At 44.2% G+C, this 26773-nt stretch overlaps 2 protein-coding genes across 2 annotated transcripts in view; both read right to left on the bottom strand.

The window, feature by feature from the left end:
* LOC311226728 (regulator of nonsense transcripts 1) overlaps positions 1-11530 on the bottom strand; it is a gene marked incomplete at its 3' end in the record, with an annotated part of 278920 nt that extends 267390 nt beyond the window's left edge. Inside the window, exon 1 of the mRNA XM_084312138.1 lies at positions 11265-11530. Within this exon, the coding sequence (XP_084168264.1) occupies positions 11265-11438 (174 nt within the window). The 5' untranslated portion in view covers positions 11439-11530. The remainder of the gene's footprint in view (positions 1-11264) is intronic.
* A 15017-nt stretch (positions 11531-26547) lies between these two features.
* Positions 26548-26773, bottom strand: part of LOC311227038 (pyroglutamyl-peptidase 1-like) — a gene marked incomplete at its 3' end in the record, with an annotated part of 46832 nt that continues 46606 nt past the window's right edge. Inside the window, exon 5 of the mRNA XM_084312550.1 lies at positions 26548-26772. Within this exon, the coding sequence (XP_084168676.1) occupies positions 26548-26772 (225 nt within the window). The remainder of the gene's footprint in view (position 26773) is intronic.

The following is a 26773-nucleotide window of genomic DNA, read 5'->3' on the forward strand; positions in this document are numbered from 1 at the left end:
ACGTTACCTACAGTATATACTTTTATAAACTGGGTGACTGTCAGCAACCATTGGTTCTGTGCAAACGGTAAAAATGAGGGGGGAAAAAGATAAATAAAAAAATAAACTATATACACACACAATGCAAATGATGAATGGAGTCGACACAGCTAGATCGCTAACATAACGTCTCATCTGCAAGTGGTCCAAACATGCCTATGCAATATCTACAACCGTGGCCCAAATACATGTGTTCAACGCATTTGTCTTGTACAGAAAACAGTGCAACTACCCATACACTATACTATACTACTCTCAGCTAGCTATACTATCTACCGGAGTGGTACACATGGTTCTGTCTGTATCACACAATGATGGATTATTTAGAAGTACTCTGTACTTCTGTATGACAACTAATAAAGAAACTATTTAGAAAAATCCTTCTTTGTGTGATACAGAGTGAAGCATTTTTCACGATGCAGGGGGACTTTGCACGATGTGCAAAAATATCTGGTTTCACCCCTGAGGCCACGCCTAAGGCAGACCCGACATTTCCTACATGGTAGCTTTTGCTTGGGGGTGGCTTTGTATGCCACCATTACATGTTTCCCAAAGCCACCCACTAATCTGCTCTGCGGGTCCCCCGGTGGGGCCCTAGGGTCGCGCTGCCTGTCACGCCCCACCTGCTCAGCCCCTGCCTCCTCCTCACCCCCACCGCCGCCCTCCTCCTCCTTCTCTGCCACCCCAGGAATCTTCAACTCCTCAGCCCCTGTGTAGGTCCGTGCCACAGCCCTGGTGTACCGGAAGAGGTTGTAATAATACCCTTGTGGGTGCCTGGTTTTGTACAAGACAAAAGAGTTGAACATACATATTTGGATCAGATACAGCACAAACTTTTTAGTCCACTTTCCAGTTTTACGTGTACACGGATAGTACGCCAGGTTTTGATCCAACTGGTCGACGCCTTTCATGAATTTATTATACGACATGATGGATGACGGCTTGAGCATCTCCACCCTCACTGCTTTGCCCTTCTTCTGCTTCTGCCACACTTTTGCCATTTCCATGGTGTCCTCATGGAAGCTGGTGATCGTCTTCACGATCCTTTTATCTCGCCATGCCACGATCATGACCTGCTTGTTGTTGACAACAATGGGCTCCCCCACACCGATGTCAGCATTGGTTAGGTTCTTTATGATGGCTGGCTCCCCCCGGTGATTCCTGAGGGTACCACAGACGTCGGTCCTCAACTGTCGGAGCCTGGCGCACATGCTCACAGAGTTGTCGAAATTGTCCATGAACAACGAATGACCGGCGCCGGCCAAACGTCCAAGCAGACAGACGACCGTGTCCCCCAGGTTCGTGTCATCCCGGCAATATGGCTTGAAGGCGAAGCAATATCCTGTGCGTGATTCGCACAGGAAGTATGACTTGATGCCATACTGGGTTGGCTTGTTGGGGTTGTAGACACGGAAAGCCAGGCGGCCTCGCCATGCCATCATCCCCTCGTCAATGGCGAGCTCACGTTCGGGCTGGTACAGTTCCTTGCACCTCATGTTGACATGGTCGACTACAGGGCGTACCTTACATAGTTTGTCTCTAACATCTAGGGATGTGTTGTCTGCAAAGTGGAGGAATCGCCAGATCAACTCATACCGGTTGCGTGGCATGGTGTCTGAGTAGTACGGTGTGAACATCAGCTCATCAGTGGTCCAAAACATGTCCATGCGAGGCTTCCAAAGGACACTGCTCAGGAAAATGAGTCCAAGGAACTGCTTCAGCTCCTTCAATGTGAGGGCCTTCCAAACCAGTGCCCTGCTACTGGTTAGCGTGGGATCCAGCCGGGCAATGAACTGATCCGCGTAGAGGTTGGTCTGGGCAACAATGGCGTTGAGAAAGTCATCCGTCAGGAACAGATCTAGCCATTTTGCAGGCCGGTGCGAATTCAGTGCTGCGGCGTCCTGGAGCAGCCCCGGTTGGGATGTGAAGGGGATCCTACGAGGCACCCAGCCCTCACGAGACCAGGCATTCTCCTGGTCCTGACGGCTCGCAGACCTGCTCTTCGCTCCGCGTCGCACGCCACGACCTGTCAATTATACAAATATACAATTATCATAACACCCCTACTGTAGACAAACATTCATATACCACGTAGTTACAAACTGTGTGTGAGTGAATGAGTGAGTGAGTGTGTGTGGGGTTCAGATGTCAGAGCTGGACGTGGTGTGGGGGTCAGAGGTCAGAGCTGGAAGTGGTGTGCAGAGTGAGGCCAACTTACCGCTCTTAGATGTGTGCTTCCGCCCTGCAACGGGTTCCGGAATGTCCCGACTATCATCCAGTTCTAGAATCACATGATGTAATACATTACACTAGGGCAACGTATTGTCCTTTTATTTACATGATATATATATATATATAGCATTATGTGTTATATTTTATGTACAATCACCTGCAGGAGTAGACTATGATGCTATGTCGTGTGGGCCATTGTCAGTCTCTGTGTCACTCTCTGCGCCAGAATCTGAATTGGATTGAATTCATTCAGTAAGTAAGTCTCATAAAACACAATAGTAATACATTTACATACATGAATGCAGTTAGTACATACCCAAGTAGGTGGGTGTACCACCACCGGACGCTGAATCGGTATCGGATCCTGTAATGCACATAAAATAAATCAGCGGTCTTCTAAACTAGGAGCAGATAATGAAGCAACATGGCTCACACAACTGTGATGTCACTTGTTCCAGAGCTGTATGCAAATGGCATCCCACACACACACACTTTGCAAAGACAACTGGGTGACGTCTGATTACAGCAGATAATGAAGCAACATGGCTCACACAACTGTGATGTCACTTGTTCCAGAGCTGTATGCAAATGGGATCCCACACACACACACCCTTGTAAAAACTTGTACTTCAAAGCCCTTGTACTTCAAAGTGATGCAGTCATGACTCATGACCTCCCCACACAGATAGCTGAAGCACAAGTTGATTTAGAACTAATACAAAATAACTTGGAATTACATTGAATATAATCTTCAATAATTTAGCTGTTTGAGTTGCATAAAACAATTGTCCATGAATTCATCGATTTGAACCTGTATTCTATTTGATGTACTTCAAAGTGATGCATTATATTGATGTACAACAAGGCCATGACCTCCCCCATATTAGATGCAGAGCACATGTAAATCAAGGCCTATAGGACACACACACACACACACCCTTGTAAAAACTTGTACTTCAAAGCCCTTGTACTTCAAAGTGATGCAGTCACTCCTCCCCCCATATTAGATGCAGAGCACATGTAGTGAACAAATGTAAATCAAGGCCTATAGGACGATATAATCTCCAATAATGTAGCTGTACACGATATTATACTTCATCGATTTGAACCTGTATGTATATACACAATATTCACATTGCATTCGTCAAAATGAGCTCTACACTTACCCTGCTCCCCTCGACCACCACCAATGCCATCGTCGTGAGATGAATCAGAGTCTATAATAAATAAATGATAACGTTGGTCGGCGAATATACACTGAAATAAATATGAACATGCATCAAAATGAGCTGTGCACTTACCATGGTGATATCTCCTACCAAGATCAAGGTCATCGTCGGAGGACTCCTGATCTATAATCAATACATACCGGCGTTGGTTGGCGAACTAGCGTTACATATTCACATGGACAGTACAGTATACAATGAATCCATTAGCGTTAGGTAAAGCATTATCAAATATACACGTTTCACACACACAATCACATCAACACGACCTTACCTGGTGGTTTCCAATCGGCGCTGCAGTCCGATTCATGAACAGTTGAATCGCTGTCCGATGAGTCTGAAGAAGACACTGTCTGCACAGCCACCTTCCTCTTCCTCAAACTGCGACGGGGAGATACGCTCCCGGTCCCGGGGCGAGACACGCCGCTGGGCCCAGCGACGGTCTCACGGCGCTCCCCGGTCGGAGCTACCAACGGCCCGGTCATTGGCGCTGCAACAGGTCCAAACGCCAACTTGGTTTGAACAAACCGATCCCCCGTCGGCCTGTCCACACGTTTCTTACCTACACTACGTTTCCTTATACTGAAATAATAATCTAAATGGAATAACTAACTGATCAAACTGCTATTACTACTACTACAATATACTATCTAGACTACGCACTAATCCCTCACAATAGTACTACTAGTTAGCACAACTAGGTACTTCTAAAGCACAGAGGAAACCTTACAATTATTATGATACTACTACTAATACTGTATAAAACTATAACTATACGACTATACGCTGATCTCAATGAATATCTCTCTCAATCTCTCTCCCCAACAAAACCTCGTCGATTCTGGGACGGCGTAAACTTTTATACCTGCGGTCAGGTATGCTGGCCAATCAAAGATCAGCTTCATTGTAGGCTGCAATATCATTCTATTGGGATACAGTGTTAGAAAATAGGGGGACTGCCACCTAGTGTAATTTGAGAGGAAATGCAGTTTCTGGTTCAAACTCAAGTCCAAAAGCTCTGCGGTGAAGTTCAGACTGGGAAAATGGAAAAAAGATGTAAACAGATCAAAGACGTGGTACGGCGTCTTTGGCAGAATGAGCATGGCGAGGAAAGACGTCCTATGGCGTTTTTGGCGATTAAAGTGTTAATACCCTAGTTACAGTACAGCAACCAAATTAAACTGTATCAAGTCAACTGAAAATGTGAATAGTATGAAAAAAAAATAAAAAATTCAAAACAAAAAGAAATTCTCCTGCAAAATAAGCTGTGACCTGCACCTCAAAGAATCGGAATCGAGAATCGTTCAGAACAGGAATCGATATGGAGAATCGGAACCGGAATCGTTCAAATCCAAATGATGCCCAACCCTAGTGGGGGGTGCTCAATGTCTGAAAGAGTCGACTGAAGGCTTCTTGTCCTCTGCAAAAGCATGCAATTGGTCCACTGATGGATACATCTTGATATTTGCCTAGTCTAGTGTGTTCATTAGATGGGTGAAATCCTCTTTCAGTGCCTGTTTTCGTAGGCAGTTAGCCTCTGGTATGCGTGCCATTAGCGTTAGCCACGCTTCTAGGCCTCTTTTCTTTTGGAAAGAATGATACAAAAAATAAAAAATGTATAATATATATATATATTTTTTAATATATATTCGACTAAGAGGTTGGCCAGTCGACTATGGCTCCTTTCAACCGATTAGGGGTCAGCCCTACTGGTGTCATGGCTCTGCTTTGTCATTGCATCGTATCAGGGGTGAGGGGTCATGAGGGGGTGAACTGATAAACCCCCTCTCCCCTTTTTCTGATTGGTCAGGGGGTTGGACCTCCTGTCCTTCGGTCTTCCTGTCACGTTGCTGGGTCAGCGCGTCACAGGGTAGGAAGGGGGGGGGGGGGAAGGGAGTTTCCTGGTCCCACGCCATATTTGGGTGGTGGGTCACGGAATTCCCCCCGCCATAGAGTACGTCACTGGGCGCGTTTCTATTGGTTGTGAGACTTCCGTGAGTTCTTTTCAGGCTCCATGTTGTGGACCTCTGTTATTGTCTAGATGAGTTAGAACTTAAAAAGAAGTTCCGCTCTGTTGTATGTGTCTTGAGCTTGGTAGGTGATGCAATGCAGTAGAGACAATTTGTTCTTCTGCTCTGCTCCCTACTAGTAGTGTATATTGGGTCAGAGCCTCCTCCTCAGGGAGTTCAGAGCCTCCTCCTCAGGGAGTTTCAGAGCCTCCTCGGTGAGTTTCAGAACCTCCCTCTCAGTGAGGGAGCCTCCTCAAGAGTTTCAGAGCCTCCTCCTCAGAGAGTCTTAGTCCAATTGTTACAGCTCAATGTTGCATATATCTTTTCAATTATTACTCACGTGGGAAGTCTCTCTCTGGGGGTTCCCCGTCTCCTCTCTTTTATAGGGCAGGGTTGACAGGGGTGTTTTCCCTCGGACGCGTCATATGGGACCCATATGTGTCTTGGCCAGCTTCCTGCCGCTCTCCCAGGCGGCTTGGAGGGAACGTTATCTGGGTTCTTGTTAGAATTACCATTGATATGTTTTGAGTCTCGACGTGTACATAGTGCTGGCCCTGGGAGCATCTGTGTGGAACCACGCATGGGCTTGCCCGCCTGGACTTGCTCATCATTGAAACAGCGTTTTTATGGGGCAACTAGGATGGAGTTTTGTCTCTTCCGAGCGCCAGTGTACTAGGTTAGTCTCGATGAATTCTCATTCATCCCCTTCTTGGAAACTGAAACACTTGTACTGCTGTATAGCCAGTGTATACTCGCAGTTGTGTTTGAGTTTTTTCTTGGGGGGATTATAGGAACAACCGCCTCATGTTAGAACCAAGGTGGTGGTTGGTTTCCAGGTGTGTTGGTAGCGGAGTTGATTCTCTGGGTAGGCCGGGCTTGGCCCCGTCTGCCTGCGAGTTTGCCCCCGCACCTTTCATGACGTCTGCCAATCGTGTCTGCCTTCTCTGCCTCGGCCCCTCTAGAGGGTCAGGGTTTTTTGTGGAGGCTGCGACATGGTGCACAGCATACCGTACGCCCCTTCCGCCGGGGTGCTGTTTTCAGCAGACCCCTTTGGCGCCTGTCTAGTCCGCAGTGCTCCGGGCTCAGGTCGAGTGACCTGTTGCCTGGATTGAGGGATCGACCTCTTTTGGGGGTTGTCTCCCCAGTGCGCTGCCTGGTCCCGCTGTGGGTGTAGCCTCTTGAGTGCTTCAGGGCGGCGTGCTGTAGGGGGGAAGGGCCTGCTCTTGGATGGGCCCTGTCCGAATACGCTGGCGATGTGGGGGGTGGTGTCACTAGTGACCGCCTGGTGGGGTCTCGATGCTGCGGCGTCGTTAGCCTCACCAGGCCCCCTTTTCCGGGGGGTCTAGTCCCTTCCTGGGGCTGGGTCCTCCTTCGCGCTCCGCTGCTACGTTTTTTTTTATTTCTTCCCGTTCGTTCCCTAGTGGCATGTGGGTTGCGCGTTTGTGTAGTCGTGGGTTCTTCTGTGGGAAGGTAAGTCCCACGATCTGCTCACCCTGTGCGTTTGAGTTGCTAAACCCCTCTTCGCACAGTCGGATCCGTTTCCCTCCCGTCCTCCACTAGGGGGGTCCGGGGGCTCAGGTCCTCCCCGGTTCTGATGGTTGTGGGGGGCCTCAGCGGGTACATTTGTCGAGCTTCCGCTCAGCTCCTGTATTCCAGTAGGCGCAGAGCGGAAGCTATGACGATACTATAACGTACGGTTATATCTATAACCATAGTTATACGAGTATAGCGACGCTCTGCGCCGGACTCACTGAGGACCCCGTGGTCTTCGCCTTGGTGGTGAAAGACTTGGGAAGGAGCTGTTAGTATGGCCACACCCCTGCTTATGTAGAGGAGCGGATGGGGGTGTGGCCAGGCGAATGGGTGTGTAAAGGTGCATGTGGAGATTTATTCAGTGTATAGACTGATATAGGGATATATTCCAGTAGGCGCAGAGCGTCGCTATACTCATATAACTATGGTTATAGATATAACCGTACGTTACCATTTCCAGTTTGAAGTCGTCTTTGTCGACGCCTAGGTTCTTGTAGTATGCTACTATGTGTTCTACCCCATAATGCCCTGAGTGGGAGGGTAGTTTGTTTACCAGTGTTGTGGCTATGTTTGTGAAGAAAGTGTTTAAGTAATTGGCTACATCCAGCTCGTCTGTGATGAGCGTGTTGTCCGTCTTTATGTTTATGTTTGAGAACCTGGTTTTAAGTTTTTTACTGCAGCCTAGTTGATTATTGAGTAATTTCCAAAGTTCACATGGTTTATTTTTGTTTCTCAGTTTTGTCATTGATGAAAACAAAATGTAGCTGTTTTGATCATGGAGTTTACGTCATTTCTTAGTCAAGTTTCAAGTTTCTTTAATATTTGTCATACAGAAGTACAGAATACTTTTATACAAAATTCTTCTTACTGTTACGCTCCAGAGACTGTGCAAGACAAGATAAGTATGAAATAAAATAACATAGTAAAATTAGAAGTAAAAAAATGAGGTCACAGTGTTCAGTTTAGACATATGTACAATGTTCGATGCAGAATAGACGTAGTTACCATACAATATACAATACTCTAGTCTGTTTCTTTCTAGTTTGAGTTCAGTCACGTGGGCTTGTTCTGCTGTAGGAAACTTGGTATTTTAGTATACATATTTTGCTTGCTTAATCATAACATCTAACTTTTATAGATCGACATCTTACCATGGTTGGCTTGCAGCATTTGGACACAGACAGGAGAAGAAAAAGGTTGACTAGTTCATATAGTTTAACTAGTATACAGCTCAGACAACAACTTAAAGGTCAGGCCAGCCTGACTTAGATATGACATGTCCAAGTAAATCACATCTTGTTCTTTTTCTCGTTGTCTTCATATCAATCGTGTGACAGATACGACAAAACCCATAATCTCACCTTTGTTTACTTTTCTTGTCATTATCTGTTATTAATTTGTCATCTTAATTTGTCAAATTTTAAACTGTGCATAATCTTTCTATGGCCATAGAAACAGATAATAAACTATTCTATTTTTGATACAATTTGACTCATCTGAATTTCTACAGTTTCACTGTTTGGCTCATTTAAAATATTCCACAACAGGTTCAATGTGTTTTACTGTAATATGTACATGACTACAATGAATTTGTGATTGACAATTATGGGGTAAAGTCTGGTATGAGACAGGTTGGTATGAATAACGTAAAGTTGTAATTTATATAATATTTCAATGACTAGCCTACACACCCTCGCTGTAACACTGACAATACCATATCATAATTTCAGATTGTAACATATAAAGATGGAACCAGGAGTATTAGGGGAGGTGTTTGACAAGCTGAAGGTAGATGGCCTGACAGAGATGATAGTGTCTGATAGTAATGATAGTGTCCCCCACAGTTACAGCATGTTTGAAAAGCTTACGGTGGGAAGGAGAGGGATACGGGAGGAGGCTGTGGGAGTCCGGGTTCTTTGCAACAAGTGCTGGCCTGAAATTCATGGTGGAGCAGGAACAACAACCCCCATCTTACCAGACAACAGCATGGCTCCTGGAGCATGTGAACCATTGGTTTGACCTCATGTCCTCTCACCACCCAGTAATGGCACTGAGTAGGCACAAGATGGAGGGATACCAAAAGGCCATCAAGTTCCTCCAGCCTTTTGGCAGACTTCCTGGACGCAAAGGAGACATTTCCCAGTCCTGGTCTCAGAATGGTCTCAGTGACCCCACAAAAACATAAACATAACAGCAGCATGAATGTGGATGATCACAGATTAATTGTTCAGACTTTTATGGTTCTTCATCTGAAAGGTTAATGTTAGTTGAGCAACTAACTAAGTGTTAAGTCACTTTAAAAGAAGGAGGTACTGTATATTATAGTTTAGATACATTAAGAGTTAACATTGTAAATTGTATATTGTATAGAAGTGTATATAGGAACCAGTTTCTCAGGAACCTAGCATGGTATTTTTTTCTATGCCTATTTTATTATTGTATTTTGCACAATCAATGCGGGCATGGCCACCCGCATTTCACTGCATGCCCTGGTATGTAGTATGTGACAAATAAACCTCTTGATTCTTGATTGTAATCAGATGTACTAATACGAATACGATCGAAACTACGTGTTGCTCACTTTAACAATAAATCTAATAAACGAAGATAAACTAACGAACACCAATAACTGCAAATAATTTGGTAAATGTAAAGTTAGGCCAACGTCAGTATGGTAACGTTATCTAACTGCATTTAGAATCTAACAAGCTATTAACTTACGATAAACATTAACTAAAGCTTGCTACATAAAATACCACTATTGACTAAATCCATGAGTGGTCTGCTAATGCGTTAAAATGTAAAAAGTAAGTAAAGTAAAGTAAACTTACCAGCAAGAGTGCCTCGTAAACAATGAAAAGTAATCGCGTTCAAAGCTGGAAACTTGTCCTGCTCGCAGAGCTTGGAACTACGTACGCCACATGAGGCGCTCCACTTCCGCATTCCACGATAACAATGAAAGCCTATGAGAGTGTCGCAACTCTCTATTATATGACTCTGGTAGATAGGGGCCTGACCGTGGAGTGCTCTGAAAGTAAAAGTGAGGACTTTTGAAGTGAATTCTATAGTGTACCGGGAGCCAGTGCAGGGATACCAGAATGGGAGTGATGTGACATAATTTTTTTGACCTTGTGAGTAGACTGGAGGTCAGTTCTTTTCATATAGAAGATCCACATGGACCACATTTTGTGTCCGCGACAGGATGGCCAACACAAGGTCATCAGAGGACGTTCCCAAGTGATCGGTGCTGCTGTGTTCGCAATACACGTCGCCTAAACAGAATGTGGTCCGTGTGAATCTCATGGGAAAAGTGGCGATATTTGACTAAACCTATGTTTTCTGACAGAACTGTCAAAAGACATTTATTGTGACATTTTATCTTACTGTATGTTCTACTATATATGCTTTTGTTTGTGTTTTTATTCTAATGTTATTTATCTCGCTTATATTCTGTTTGTATTGTCCTTTTTTACATTAGGATTTTAGCCTGTACCTTCTGGCAGGGGGACTGCCAATGGCAATGATCATATTGGGTAAAATTGGGTGGATTTACGTTTTTAAAATGTTTATTAATGTACGCTGTCCCCCTTGAACAAATAAAGTAAACCTAAACCTAACCTATTTGGTACTATAATATGACATGAGTTGACCGCCAGTCGCTCTTGAGTGACAGGACCCTGCTCTTGAGTGACAGGACCCTGCTCTTGAGTGACAGGACCTTGCTGTCACTCAGGCAGTGCATCCCCTCTGCACCTTGCAATATTAGTGACATTAAAGGTTGTTTTACACATGCACTTTAAGTCCTTCAGGATAAAAGCATCTGCTAAATGTCTGGAATGCAGAATAATTGAAGTTGAGCTGCTGCAGATTTAAATGTAATGTCAACATCATCATAATAAGGGAGGACTCTAGACACATCAGAGAAGTGGCTGCTGCAGGTGCGGAACCCAGCCAGCCAAGAGGCATCATTCACACAGCTAACACCATCTAGCATCTAGTTCAGCAGCACATTCGCTGAATGAGGTAACGTACGTTAGCTGAGCTAGCGTGGTGGTGGTGGTGGTAGCTAGGTGGGCTGCAGGCAGCATAGTTACAGATGCGATGCATCCTCTGCACGTACAGTAAGCTAGCCAAACCAGCCACCTGGGCTTCATAGTTCAGCTTTGTATCCATGTTAGAAGAACGAGGGCTAAGACTATACTAACTGATGTTGGGACATACGAACCTGGCCTTCCAGCTGACTCTGGGTCTGGGTCTGGCTGGGCAAAGTGAAGTCGGTGAAGTGAAACTCGGAGCCCTGGGTGTCCGCTCCTCCTCCTCCTCCCGGCAGCAGCAGCTCCTCCTCGGTGTCCAGGAACGTGAGGCTCTGGGAGCTCGGCCCGTACGCCTCGACACTCATTACTGTATCTCCGGATAATAAGACAATGTATATCGTTTAGGTTGGTGCTTCAGCAACGTGTCGCTACTCCCGACAACAACGTAAAAGCGCCGGTAAAGAGAATGGAAACTGAAAGCGAATTAACGAGAGGGATTTAATGACAACACACGTCAACACGCCTCGACTCCCACTCAGAATGATGACGTAACAGCCTGGTTTGCAACGCAGAGTCCGTTTGGAGGAGTGTCCGTGACGTTCTACACACGAAATAATTTTTGCTAGCTACATTTTTAACAATAAAATAAATGTTCCTACATTATGTACTAGGGTGACCAGGTCAAAATGGTTCAGTCGCAGCCTCGCAGGACAGCAGCACTGCTTTTGCAGGACAATGCGGGACACGTAGGGGGGGGGGGGGGGGGGGAGAGAAAAAAATTAAAATAAGTATTTAAATTTTTTTTTATTGCTAATTAAAATTAAATAAATTTATTTATTATTTAAATGCCTTTATATCATATTCGACGCAGACGGTAGGCTATATATAGCTCATTTAGTTATTAATCTTATTAAACTCACTTCCGGTTTTGGGGATATTAGCCTCCGGATTCTATTGCCCCCTTCCCTCTGGACAGTGTCCCGGCGATACTCCCCGTGTATTCTGTTATTATAATTATAACAAACCGACCCTCTGATTCAGTTCTCAATAATAGTCGGGCCAGACTTGCTGAAGAGGCGCTTCTCTGAACAACTATACTATACGTGACGTCCCCCTCTCCTCCAGTTTGGGGATCATCTCTCAGCCACATATTGTCCCAGTCTCTGTTATATGAGCAAAGTCTATTTTTTTTTGCCTCCATTTCCTTGTTTTTCTTATCTAGCTAAACAACTTGTATCAGTAATATTGGCGGTCTTTCTTCTGACTACTCGAGTGACTGACGTCACACATACAGCTGCCCCGGCCTCGCTCGGACAGGTCAGAGCCCTTTAATAATTTAATTATACGGCTCTGGGACGCGTGAATATTAAAGGCAACCAACTTGTGTTCGGCTTTTCTCTGATTGGCCGCGCCCCCACGCGCAGGCAAGCGCAGTCGTCCCACGTCCCAAATGAAATCCAAGGAGCGCAAGCGAGCGGCAGCGCGGGCAGCCTGTACCCGTTCCGCAACTGTAAGTTACTTCCGGGGGGTAGGCCTGATTGGCCCCGACAGGCACGTGACGCGGCAAACTCAGGACGCGCAACGAGGCTGCTGAGAGCTGTCGCGCGGAAATAGGCTGTCTATTGCCATTCTCTAACACAAACTCTAACCTTAACCAGCTCCTTAACAGCGCCTAAACTTAACCGTTCTAACCTTAACCAACTCCGAAACAATGCCTAACCTTAACCTTAACCTTAACCATGCCTAACCTTAACCATAGAAAGAATATTGCCATTCTCTAAGACAAACTCTAACCTTAACCAGCTCCTTAACAGCGCCTAAACTTAACCGTTCTAACCTTAACCAACTCCGAAACAATGCCTAACCTTAACCTTAACCTTAACCATGCCTAACCTTAACCGGCGAAAGAATACATGTTAAAAAAAAAATCATGTTAAAAAAAAAAAATTTGATGGGATTCGAACTCGTCAACAACGGACCGCAGGACCGCAGGACCGCTGCTCTGCCAGGTGAGCTGAAGCGCCGAATGAAAATCATGGCGGATTTGGGCGGTTACATAATTCTGCAAGCTCTGCCGCTCCGCGGAGCGTGCCGCGCGGCAGAGAAAGTTGCGCGTCACGTGCCTGTCGGGGCCAATCAGGCCTACCCCGGAAGTAACTTACAGTTGCGGATAAGCTATAAGCGCGCGGGCAACCAACTTGTGTACCATGGGCTGCTGTTCCAACGCACTTGTGTTGGGCTGCTGTTTCACTCGTGTATAAACAAAGCCCATACAGTTATGAAATGCGCTGAACTAGAAAGCGTAACGTTATTATGTTACGCGTTTTTAACAACCAACTACCAGATTCACTTGTGTATAAACAAAGCCCATACAGTTATGAAATGCGCTGAACTAGAAAGCGTAACGTTATTATGTTTCGCGTTTTTAACAACCAACTACCAGATTCACTCGTGTAGAAACAAAGCCCATACAGTTATGAAATGCGCTGCCGCGTCTCTCTTGCCGCAAGGGCGTGTGCTAGTGGATTGATTGATTGGCCGTGTGGCCAATCAGAGAGGCAGCACGACTCGCGAGACTCGAGTGAGCTGCTCGGCAGCCTCGGCTGGAGATGCATCCAGCTGCAGGACCACAGCACCGACACTCTCAGGACCGTGACACTTTGCGGACCCACACTCTCGAGACCCTCGCTCCCATTGGCTGATTTGGGTCACGTGACCGTCCCACTCCAATTCAGCCATTGGGTGGGACGGTCACGTGACCCAAATCAGCCAATGGGAGCGAGGGTCTGGAGAGTGTGGGTCCGCAAAGTGTTGCTGTCCTGAGTGTGTCGGTGCTGTGGTCCTGCACAGGGGCGGATTTAGGATTGTAGGAGATCCGGGGCTTAGCCCAGATGGGCCCCCCTTTTCTTTTTTTTCTTAAATTTTTTTTTTATCTTTTTTTTATTTTTTCTTTATTTTTTTGTTTGTTTTTGGGCAGGCAAGGGGTGGTTTGGAGGGGGTCAGGCACAACCCCCTCCACGACTGATTTCTTTTGAATTTAATGAACCTGTACGTGCAATTTCCTGCAATATAGAGCCTTCAATCTTGACCAATAAAGCTGCTCTTTTCACTATAAAACTCAGTTAACCATAACGTAGTTATGGTTAGATTTATATATTGGGGGGGGATATATCATATTTTTCATATAATCAAAAAGTGGTGGATCAAGATCATACCTTTGCTCCCCCAAGTTCAATAGTGGGAGAGCAGAGATGCTCCGAATGCTCTTATGGCCAGGCGTCTATGATTCACTGATACAAAGTAAAATAGTGCAGTGCAATAAAATAGTTAGTAAAATAGAATAAAATAATGCAATAGTGCATTGCAATAAAATAGTTATCATCGTATTTTTCCGGGAGGCCGGTAAGGAGTGCATTACAGTAGTCGAGTTGGCTTGAGATAAAGGCATGGATCTGGTTTTCAGCGTCCTTTTGATTTATAAATGGCCGTACTTTAGCTATGTTTCTAAGGTGGAAGAATTAAGTTTTTGTCAACTTGTTGATTGTGATTTAAAGCTTAGGTCTGAGTCTACCATAACACCAAGACTTAACTCACTCAAATACAGTTAGCAGCTGGATAGACCACAGATGGAAATTAGCTTCTGCTAAATCTGGTGCAAACATATTTTCATGTAACAATGATGAATTGTAAAAAAAAAAAAAAAAAAAATTAAATAGATTCGGGGCTTTTCAGAATACATCCGGGGCTTGAGCCCAGGTAGCCACCCCCTAGCTCCGCCAGGCTGCAGCTGGATACTATTGCTCGGCTGCGCAATGCATTGGTTTGTGACGTCGACCGATTTTTTTATTTTAAATATGAGGGTATTGGAACGAGGCATTAAATTAACAACATTTAAAACATTTTTTAAATAATAATCTTTGAAAGATAAAAAAAAAAAAAAAATCTAAAAAAAAAAAAAAAAATATCTTTGAATTGTGGGACATTGTTTTGTTGTAGCGGGACGCGGGACAAACGTCCCAATATCGGGGGAATGTTATTTGTTAACCCTTTCACTATCACACTACAGGAGGTTACCCCTTTCACTACCACACTACAGACGGATAAGGGGAGAGAGGGGAGAGAACAGATGGTGGAGGTAAACGGTACTCTGTCGTCAGCTTGTGACTGCAACTGTTCCTGTTCGCGGACGACTCAGCCCTGCTGGTCTCTGACAAGAACAAGTTACAGGTTGAAAAAACCCTCAGCTCGGAACTCGGCAGAATCTGCACCTGGCTCGCTGATAACAAACTATCATTACACATGACATGGGTAAAACTAACAGAGTCCATTCTCTTCGGATCAAATAACAAACTCAGCAAGACCGACGGCTTCTCAGTTACAGTGGGTGACAATATTGTCACAAGGAAAGATGAAATTACATACCTGGGTTCCATCCAAGAGGCAAATCTTTCCTGTGACAAAATGGCATCCAATGTAATAAAAAAAAAGTCAACCAAAGAACTAGATTCTTGTACCGGATCTCCTCTCTGGTAAACAAGAATACCCTGAAGACTCTGGCAGGAGCACTCATTCAAGGGTACTACGACTATGCTTGCACCTCATGGTACCAAAGCACCTCAAAGGCGCTAAAAACTAAATTACAAACATCTCAAAACAAACTGGTCAGACTACTGCTTGACCTTACTTCAAGAACCCACCTCACCCCTGCCCACTTTGACAACCTAGGATGGCTTAGAGTAGACAACAGAGTACAGCAACTTGCAATGGGCCTGGTCTACAAGATACACTACACCACTAAGGTACCCATGTACATGTCAAAATACTTCCCTAAGGTCAGTGAATACCACAACCTCAACACCAGAGGGAGCTCCACAAATCATGTTAAACCCAGATTCGGCTCAAACAAGGGACTAAACACGTTTGGCAAATTATGCCACATCAATGTGGAACGCCCTACCCACAGCTGTAAAGGAATGTGAATCACGACCCACTTTCAAAACCACTCTCAAAGAGCACATACGGGAGACTGCAATTCAAAACTGGCCCCTGTAAATGTCCAAACCCAACCCCCTCCAATGTACAATTTCCCCACCTCACCTACCCAACCTCCCCACCCAACTACCTCCAATGTAGTTACCCCCCACCTCCACCAATGTACAGTTTCTTCCCCCTTAAATGTATATACTCTCTTTTTAGATTTTTTTTTACTCATAAACAGTACTGTATATTTGTAGATCTGGTATGTCATAAATGTCTAGATGCAACAGTACTGTCTACCTGTATGTCATATATGTTATGATGAATTGAAAATGGGGGACCCTGATGTAAACAAGACGAAAGTCTTTCTCTGGTTTGCATCCCCTTAACAATTGTGTGTATTGAGCTGTACTGTATTGTACCCATTCTGCAATCTGTTAATAACATTTTCAATCAATCAATCAATAACCGTCTGTAGTGGTAGTGAAAGAGTTATCCCTTTGTCGTGTGGCAGTGAAAGGGTTAACCTTCTGTATTGTCGTAGTGAAAGGGTTAAAGGGTTGAGACCCTGGGGTTTAGAGGATCCCTTTCAAAATGTAACCTAATGTGCTACAGCCTTAACCTTAAAATGGTTATAATTAATGTGGAATATTCAAACCAAATTGGGTAATCTCATTACTTTCAGTAGCATGTAATCAGTTACATTCAAAGAGGTTTTCTCATTTCACAGCCCAACTTGCAGATTGTTTGAAGAACTCCATCCATCGTGTGTGGAACAGGAAATTGGAACAAACGGAGAAGCCAGTGTAAAGTGATTTAATCAGAGTTTAACACTGTACACAGAAGACAGACGTGAATAATTGAATATTTACACTAAATAACAAATACTGATTGTGCGTGTGCAATAAAATTCCCTGAGAAGAAAACACGATTAGAAGAGTTAACCTCACAAATACCACAGATGATCACATTACTCTCCAGTGAACACAGACAGGAAATGGGGATGAGAGAAGAATGGTAAAACCTTACTTCAAGTGTTGCTCATATGGCATTACAATCATTATAGAAACATTATGAACATGATATATGACACAATATGTGATATAAATGCTTATCTTGCTTAAATTATGCTTTAAATAAAAACATTATAGGGAAACAGTATAATACCATATTCATATAGCATATCCATAATGTATTACATTTCATATCAGTGTGCATTATGTAAGGAATAATACACAAAAAGGTAGAGGCCTATTCTAAAAGATGATGCCCAACACAGGGGGTAGTTACCCCACAAGGCCAGACTGTCCCCTGATTGTGTCCTCTGCTTGTGTGTCCCCCTCATGCTGCCTCACAATACACTTCAAGTTAACCCTTTCACTACCACACTACCAAAGGGTTAACCCTTTCACTGCGACAATACAGAAGGTTAACCCTTCTGTATTGTGGTTGTGAAAGGGTTGTGAAAGGGTTAACCCGTTGTCATGTGGCAGTGAAAGGGTTAACCTGCTGTATTGTGGTAGTGAAAGGTTAACCGTCTGTAGTGTGGTAATGAAAGGGTTAACCCTTTGTCGTGTGGTAGTGAAAGGGTTAACCTTCTGTATTGTCAGTGAAAGGGTTAACCCTTTGGTAGAGTGGTAGTGAAAGGGTTAAGTGATACCAGAACAATGACTATACAGTAATAATAAACAGTGGTGCGTTGGTGATTTCATACCTTGTTGCACTGTGTTTTAACACTATGATCGCCGGGGACGAGTTAAGACGTCATTCCTAGCCATGCTCATTCTGCCGAAGACGCCGTAACTCGTCTTTGATGTCAATATTTCAAAAATCTGTCATCGAAATATTTCCTTTCCGGAGCCCTGAGACACACTGCAAAGCTCCACTCAACTCTCTAGCGGTTCAAGAGCGCCATCTGGTGGCCGATCGGCAGATCGCCAACCGGAAATGAGCCTTTGAACCGGAAGTGCTCATCCATATGTGGTCCGGGCACTCGCTATCGTTAGAGAGACTCCGTCTTGATACAGTGAACATCGATCGGTGCAAATAACTCGAAAAAAACAACATGATTTGGACGTATATACTATTATACAACCTGGAAATGGATCGGGCATTTCTCCATCCCATAATAGAAAAAATTCTGTTCCACGATCATCTGCCAGCGGCGCGAGGAAGCCACGGTAAGATTCAGCGTTATATTCTAACGTGTTCCATATAAACTGCTATGATGAACATATGACCCACTCTGGATGAATCATCTAACGCTGCCCACGGAATTATAAACGATCCATCAGATGATATGCAGTAACTTCTAGAACCACGTCCAGTTGACATTTTTTATCTCGCGCCGATTGCTATCAAACTGTATTTCATCATCAATATAATGCATTTGGAGCTATAAATCAAGTTCTGGAGAAAGCTGCAGAAAACGATAAAAACATACTTATACTTTAGACCATATTTTAGTATGAATATGTGAATGAAAAAGTTTAACGTTGCTACACCCTGAACAATACATATAGGACATTGAATGGGCCATAATAATGGCAATTTAGCAATAGAATTTAAAAAGTTATAGCCCTGCAAAGAAGGGGAACTTCTCCATAGACAAATAGAGCTGGCGAGGGATGGTAAATTATGAATTTAACCCATGGCGATTAAAGTGTTAATGACGTCGCGTGCACGCATGCTCCCGCGCATGCGCATAAATGTTCCCTCGCACATATTAGTGAGGATATTCAACCTTTTACACATTATGGAAGTATTGATAAATGAGGCCCTCTCATTGGTCTCATTACAGATCATGTGCAGTGACACAAGTACAGATTAATGGTACAGCGTCATCTTCAACACAAACCCAAGCGTTGTGTCAAGGACAACATATCTCGTGACAAGAGCGGGTGTTAACTCTTTCACTACCACACTACAGAAGGTTAACCTTTCACTACCGCACTACAGAAGGTTAACCTTTCACTACCACACTACAGAAGGTTAGCCTTTCACTACCACACTACAGAAGGTTAACCGTTCACTACCACACTACAGGTTAACCTTTCACTACCACACTACAGACGGTTAACCTTTCACTACCACACTACAGAAGGTTAACCTTTCACTACCACACTACAGACGGTTAACCGTATATAGATATTAGCTGTATAGTTATAAAGTATATAGATATTAGCTGTATAGTTATATAGTATATATATATATATATATATTAGCTGTATATAGTATATAGATATTAGCTGTATAGATTCTAGTATATAGATATTAGCTGTATAGGTATATAGTATATAGATATTAGCTGTAGTTATATAGTATATAGATATGAGCTGTATAGGTATATTATATAGATATTAGCTGTATATAGTATATAGATATAGCTGTATAGTTATATAGTATATAGATATTAGCTGTATAGGTATATAGTATATAGATATTAGCTGTATAGTATATAGATATTAGCTGTATAGATATATAGTATATAGATATTAGCTGTATAGATATATAGTAGATAGAACAGGAGTTGGTCACTGAGCCAGACTATGGACGCCCACTGATCCTACATAGTTAGAATTGGTTAAATACAGAAGGCAAATAAAGAGATTCTGATTCCGATTCTAATTATATTCGTTTGGCTCCAGTTCCGTCCCTGGTTTGGTTGTAGTCTGCGAGTTTGGTCCTAGAGCATGTTAGATAAAACTGTTGTTTTGATGAAGAAATAACATTCAGTGAATTGCTATGATAAAGTCATTAACTGCGGTCGCTGGTCACGTTTTCACTTTTGAGGGGGGGGGGGGGGGGGGTTGGTAAATAATGATGCTATTTTGAAGTGGCCACGAAAGGGCATTAACACATTGGGCGCTAGACCCGAGATATTCCGGGTTAACTCGCCAGCGGTTGAGCGCCAGACCCGAGATTTCTCAGGTTTTGATCCTTTGATCTTTTCCCTCTGATCCCCGTAAATCATCGCCCGGATCATTCTAGCCGTCCCTGGGTCGTTTGTATATGTTTGCCTTGCAATGCCGATCGACTATCACCAGGTGGCAGTATCGTCTGTGTCTGAACTGGAATGGCTTGGTGTTGATACCTCCTTTTTGTTTTTCCTTGGTAGGGGCCGCTCCTCCTGCTGAGATTCACATTGATCGCCTCGAAATTCCGTTGCCGAAGCATATTTTACCATCGAAACGTGTATAGACATATACACTGGTAATCGCGATGCGATCACTTGGAATTATTCTTTTTGGAATACCTTCTGGCTAAGGTAAGGTATACTCTATGTCTATTTGACTCTATGTCTATTGAAACATGTTTTTCTAACGATCACAGTTCTGTGTTTCACCGGACATAAAACATGCTCGGCAAACACGATCACAGTTTTGAGTTAAAAGGACCCCCCCCCCTTGATGATTTTGTGAAGGTACATATATACATGTTATATACCTTTGATTTTGGAGTATTTGGGGGTTCAGGGAATCAACCAGAAAATGTCGGGCTTATTGCACATAACGCCATTTATCTCACAATCTATGAAAAAATACTGGATTATCTTGGAAATGCGCAATTTTTTCCATGTTGCACTACAAGTAATGTCTGTAAAATGAGCCACACCATTGTCTCCACAGCTATAATACAGAGCACACACACGGCTTTGCAAACATAGTGAAACACAGCGGAAATGACTATCAAGCTGGCCATCTAGCGGTAGAGATAACCGCTAAGCGGGGCGCTGAAAGTGTTAAGACACTTCTGTGATGAGATCTTTAATAAGGGAGAAGAATGTTTGTTCTTTATTGATTCATCTTTAAATAAATACATACTTGGGCGGCTAGGTGGTGTAGTGGGCAAGGCACTCGCCACCAGTGTGGAGACGCTAGGATTCGCGTGTTCGAATCCAGCTCTCCACATTGTTTTTCAGTTTGGCTGGTCGTCCGCAGTAATACACATTGGCCGTATTACGGGGAGGGAAAACTGAAGGGTGGGGATCGAACGTTGTGAACAAGCGACTCCTACAAGTCGGTTGGTGCGCCTGCGCAGTAGAATCAGGAAGTATCGGGGGCAGCGTGAGCCTCCCACGCGTTACTCCTCGACACTGAGAGATCGAGCTGCGCAGGTGAAAAGATGCGACTGCTGTTACCTCAAGTACCGGAGGGGACTTGTGCTATGTATGACTTAGTCCACATTGCAGCCGGCTTGTGGGAGGCAAGAAACAGCGTTCGTGACAGGGGAGGGTTGAATTGGATGATACGAAATTGGGATGGGAGAAAATATGGAAAAATGGGAGAAAAAGTGGATAAAAAAATAAATAAAAAAACATACTTGGGCGGCTGAGTGGCGCAGTGGGCAAGGCGCTCGCCACTAACGCAGGAAATGCTGGGTTCGAGCCCAGCTCTCGGCGTTGCTACCGGCTTGGCCGGCCGTCATACTAACACAATTGGCAGTGTTAGAGGGTGGGAAAGCCGGTGGGTGGGGATTGGACGTTGTGGACAGCGACTCCTACAGGTCGGTTGGGTGACGCCGGTGTGGCGGAAACAGGAAGTATCAGGGGCAGCGTGAGCCTCCCACGCGTTACTCCTCGCCACTGAGAGTTCGAGCTGCTGCGGTGAAAAGATGCGACAGGCTGCCTCCTCGTGTACCGGAGGGGACACATGATGCAAGGTTTCTATCCTCACTACAAAATACGAAATTGGGATGGGAGAAAAAATAGAAAAAGTGGATAAAAAAAAAAATACATACTTGGGCCAATTTAGAATGTCTATGTTGTGAAGAGGTCTATAGGAAGAAGTAATCCAGTAATAAAGAAGAGCAGAATTTGGATATAAATCTTTTTTTTAATCCTATTTCTGCATTGTTGGTAAATAACAGCGTTGGTAAATAAAAGTGTTGGTAAATAGCTGTAGAGTACAGCTAGGCACATGACCTGAGCTGACTTCACTGTGTTCTTGCTGAGTAATGTAAGTTAGTACTCAATCCATTGTATATTTTGATAATTGTTTGTTCTTAATCAATCAGGCTCTGTGCAACCCCATTGGGTTTGACTTGAGCAGCCTGTGGTAATTAGTCCAATCAGTCAGAGGCAAAGCTTGTTAAATACATTTGCCTGTGCACACATTTCTCTAAAACCTGAGCTGACTTCACTGTGTTCTTGCTGAGTAATGTAAGTTAGTACTCAATCCATTGTATATTTTGATAATTGTTTGTTCTTAATCAATCAGGCTCTGTGCAACCCCATTGGGTTTGACTTGAGCAGCCTGTGGTAATTAGTCCAATCAGTCAGAGGCAAAGCTTGTTAAATACATTTGCCTGTGCACACATTTCTCTAAAACCTGAGCTGACTTCACTGTGTTCTTGCTGAGTAATGTAAGTTAGTACTCAATCCATTGTATATTTTGATAATTGTTTGTTCTTAATCAATCAGGCTCTGTGCAACCCCATTGGGTTTGACTTGAGCAGCCTGTGGTAATTAGTCCAATCAGTCAGAGGCAAAGCTTGTTAAATACATTTGCCTGTGCACACATTTCTCTAAAACCTGAGCTGACTTCACTGTGTTCTTGCTGAGTAATGTAAGTTAGTACTCAATCCATTGTATATTTTGATAATTGTTTGTTCTTAATCAATCAGGCTCTGTGCAACCCCATTGGGTTTGACTTGAGCAGCCTGTGGTAATTAGTCCAATCAGTCAGAGGCAAAGCTTGTTAAATACATTTGCCTGTGCACACATTTCTCTAAAACCTGAGCTGACTTCACTGTGTTCTTGCTGAGTAATGTAAGTTAGTACTCAATCCATTGTATATTTTGATAATTGTTTGTTCTTAATCAATCAGGCTCTGTGCAACCCCATTGGGTTTGACTTGAGCAGCCTGTGGTAATTAGTCCAATCAGTCAGAGGCAAAGCTTGTTAAATACATTTGCCTGTGCACACATTTCTCTAAAACCTGAGCTGACTTCACTGTGTTCTTGCTGAGTAATGTAAGTTAGTACTCAATCCATTGTATATTTTGATAATTGTTTGTTCTTAATCAATCAGGCTCTGTGCAACCCCATTGGGTTTGACTTGAGCAGCCTGTGGTAATTAGTCCAATCAGTCAGAGGCAAAGCTTGTTAAATACATTTGCCTGTGCACACATTTCTCTAAAACCTGAGCTGACTTCACTGTGTTCTTGCTGAGTAATGTAAGTTAGTACTCAATCCATTGTATATTTTGATAATTGTTTGTTCTTAATCAATCAGGCTCTGTGCAACCCCATTGGGTTTGACTTGAGCAGCCTGTGGTAATTAGTCCAATCAGTCAGAGGCAAAGCTTGTTAAATACATTTGCCTGTGCACACATTTCTCTAAAACCTGAGCTGACTTCACTGTGTTCTTGCTGAGTAATGTAAGTTAGTACTCAATCCATTGTATATTTTGATAATTGTTTGTTCTTAATCAATCAGGCACTACGGGGTACTACATGGCACTACAGGGTACTACATGTCTGCTCCTTTGCAGCACCACAAACATGGGAACTCTCTAACTCTCCCCCCCCCCCCCCCCCCCCCTCACCCCCCCCCCCCCCCCCCCCCCCCCCCCCCCCCCCCCCCCTCCCTCCCCCTTCTCTCTGAGTACCCGTCTCCTGCCGCTGACCAAGGGTGATGGATGCCTCGGGGTCTTGGCCAAGCTTGTAGTGACTGCTCTACATGCACCTCCGAGGCATTGGATCAGTTATTCACCGCCGTCTGTCCGTGGTCCTGTCAACTGATTAACAGACTGTTAACAGATTAACAGTCAACACGGTTTCATTGCTGGGTTAAGTACTTCTATTCTATTCACATAATACGCTTACTTCATATATCTACTCCATTCACATATATGCCTACCACTTGTATCTATTGCTATGTCCGCCTACTACAATCTCATGAGCTGTCTAACGCCTGTCCCGTCTCCCTGTCTTCCTATGACCTGCTGTCCTGGAGTGTTGACCGGAGTGTTGGACGTCCCGTGACGAAGGCCGGGAGATTGCGACCCCCTCTGCGTGCCCCCCTGTCTTCGGAGGTCTCGTAGTGGTGACCGGAGTGCCGGATGTCCCGCGATGATGTCGGGGAGTTCGCGACCCTCTCTGCGCCACCCCCCTTCCCCCTGTCTCCGGCTGTCCCTGAGCAACGACCGGAGTGTTGAATGTCCCGTGACTAAGACGGGGAGGACGTGACCCTCTTGCGCCGCCCCTGTGCCTCAAATAGATCCGTTATCAACTCTATCTTTAATCTTTCAAAATGTTCAGTTGCTATCGCTATTAGCTCTATCTTTAATTTTTCAAAATGTACAGTTGCTATTGCATGCACTCATCTGTGTTTCACCACACACATGAGTGCATGCTTACCAACTGTCCGTCTGCAACACTACTATCACCGACATCTAAGAAGGGAGATCCCCCCTTGAACGGCCCTTCTAAGGTTTCTCTCCTCCACATTGCCTGTGGAGCTTTTTTTCCCTATTGTTAGGTTTTAGTGAGTTTTTCCTTACCTTCGCGTGGGGTATGTCTGGGAGTGCTTGCATTCTTTCATTTATTTGCATTCATCTAAAAAATGTTTGGACCCTATGGTGTTCTTGTTCTGTTCTTGACTTATTGTTATGTTGTCTTCTTGACTTGTTTAAAGAAGACCTGTACGGCCCATGGGGACATTAACGTGTGTTGTCGGGCCCTATAAATAAATTTGATTTGATTTGATTTATGAGGCAAGTTGTTTTACCTTCATGTTTTTTTTTTCTTTTTCTTTTTCTTATTATTTCACAGAGGTGGTGTTCCAGTGGCAGCCGACCTGCTAGCTGCAGAGGAAACATTGGTGTACACAAATACACACACACACACACACACACACACACACACACAAACTGAGGGAGATCCTTCTGATACACCTTGGCTCGCTCTTGACTGTTGCAGGAATGAATGAAACTCTCAACCCTAGCAGTGTCAGTGACCAACAGAGGACCACAAGATAAAGTGCTGTATAACATCTGTGACTGTGAACAAGGGGGTCAACAACATTCAATCCTAACGACCTTGTGCTTTGAGAGATGTGAGGTTCGTCCAGTCGTCAGAGCGGCTGTGAGGACAGGACGGAGCTGTTGGGTCTTAAAAGTAAAACCAATATTTCAGCCAGGGGCCGAGATGATGTATCGTCTCAGTAAAGGTATCTTCAGATAAACATACCGTTGTCATATGGCCGCTACAACCCATTTTGGTCCCGACCCACTTTTGTATCACTTTTGACCCTTACCTTAACACATTGGGGACGAAGCACGGATATATCCGGCTTTCAAATCCTTAATGGACAGAAGGACGGATATATCCATGGCAAGTTGTTTTGGCTTTTATTCCATTTTAATAACCTGTTCAAGGTCGCCGAGCGGCACTGCAGATCTTCCCTACTCTATGAATTCGACAATGTGCAATACCGGCCAGATCCTCTTAGGGGCGCTATCGCGCTACTGCAATGTGCCCTGTGGGCGAACGGATCAGTCTTTTTGTTTTCTTTCAACAGAGATTTCAGTTAGCAGGATTCTGGATCTGCAGCCTGTAGCTTGGATTACGTTTCGAATCGCAGATTTCACCATGCAATAAGGGGATTTATCATCAGCCAATGGACATATCGATCTACCAGATGGCGATCGATAACGGGGAAATGCTCTGGGGGATCCCACCGGCTCATGGTAAGATCTTTTTCACGTAAATTACAGCCCGATCAGAGCTTGCTATAATACTCAACCAGCCGACCAGCGTATGTGGCTACTTAGACGAACACGGTTATTGGTAATCAATAATAATAAACAACGTCCCCCGCCCCCCCCCCCCCCTTTCATGCATACATGCTTTGGGATCGTCCGGATCATATGCAGTTTGAGTCATTTCAGTAGCATCTGTAAAACAGAAATGCCATTGGATATAACGTTAGCAGCTATTAGCTCTATAACTAGCCTTCCAGAAAATATACTAGACCAAATCCGCTATAATGCTTATATTCACGGCGCTATAAAATGAGAACCTATTGATGCATTTTTTTTTCTTTAAGCCATTTTGAAGGGACGGTTTATGCACTCAATTGACAATGAGAATGGACAGATAGCAATACTATAAAGTATAGATTTAGCTGTACAAAAAGCCACACGTTTGTTTACAAAAGCTGGCCCTCAACCATTATATTAGACGGGCCCCAGTGGCCGCGAAAGTGTTAAAAGGGATAGTCCACATATTTTATATGGCTATCTAATTTGTCACAAACTGGGTGCCTTTCAGTCCCTCCCCCTCCTGATAGTTTCTGAGATACTGGAAGCAGTAAATGTTAGCATTTTGTTAGCGTCATGCTAACTCGGGGACATCATTGGGGGCGTGAAGCATGAATATTGCATCTGAATTCTGTTTCTAAGCAATATTCATGGCTCTGACTGATTTTTGGTGTAAAAAACAAATAAAATATTAATCATAATTTTTCTTTATAAAATCAGGAAGTGAGTCTATCATTAGTGGGCATGCTGGTGATGATGCTGGTGCTGGAGGCAGTGGGCATGGTCTTTGTGTTCCTCCTCCTCTGATTGGTCCAGGAGCTCCAGCATGGCCCCCAGCACGGCCTGCAGGGCCCGACCCAGGTCCTGGCTGCTGTAGGGTCTGCTCAGCGGAGGGACGTGGACGAAGGCAGCCCGGCCCCGCCCCAAGTACAGCGATGTGTAGTAGGTATAGTCACACAGA

This window comes from Notolepis coatsorum (assembly GCF_963971535.1).
Source record: "Notolepis coatsorum genome assembly, chromosome: 4".
In the NCBI taxonomy this organism is placed as follows: Eukaryota; Metazoa; Chordata; class Actinopteri; order Aulopiformes; family Paralepididae; genus Notolepis; species Notolepis coatsorum.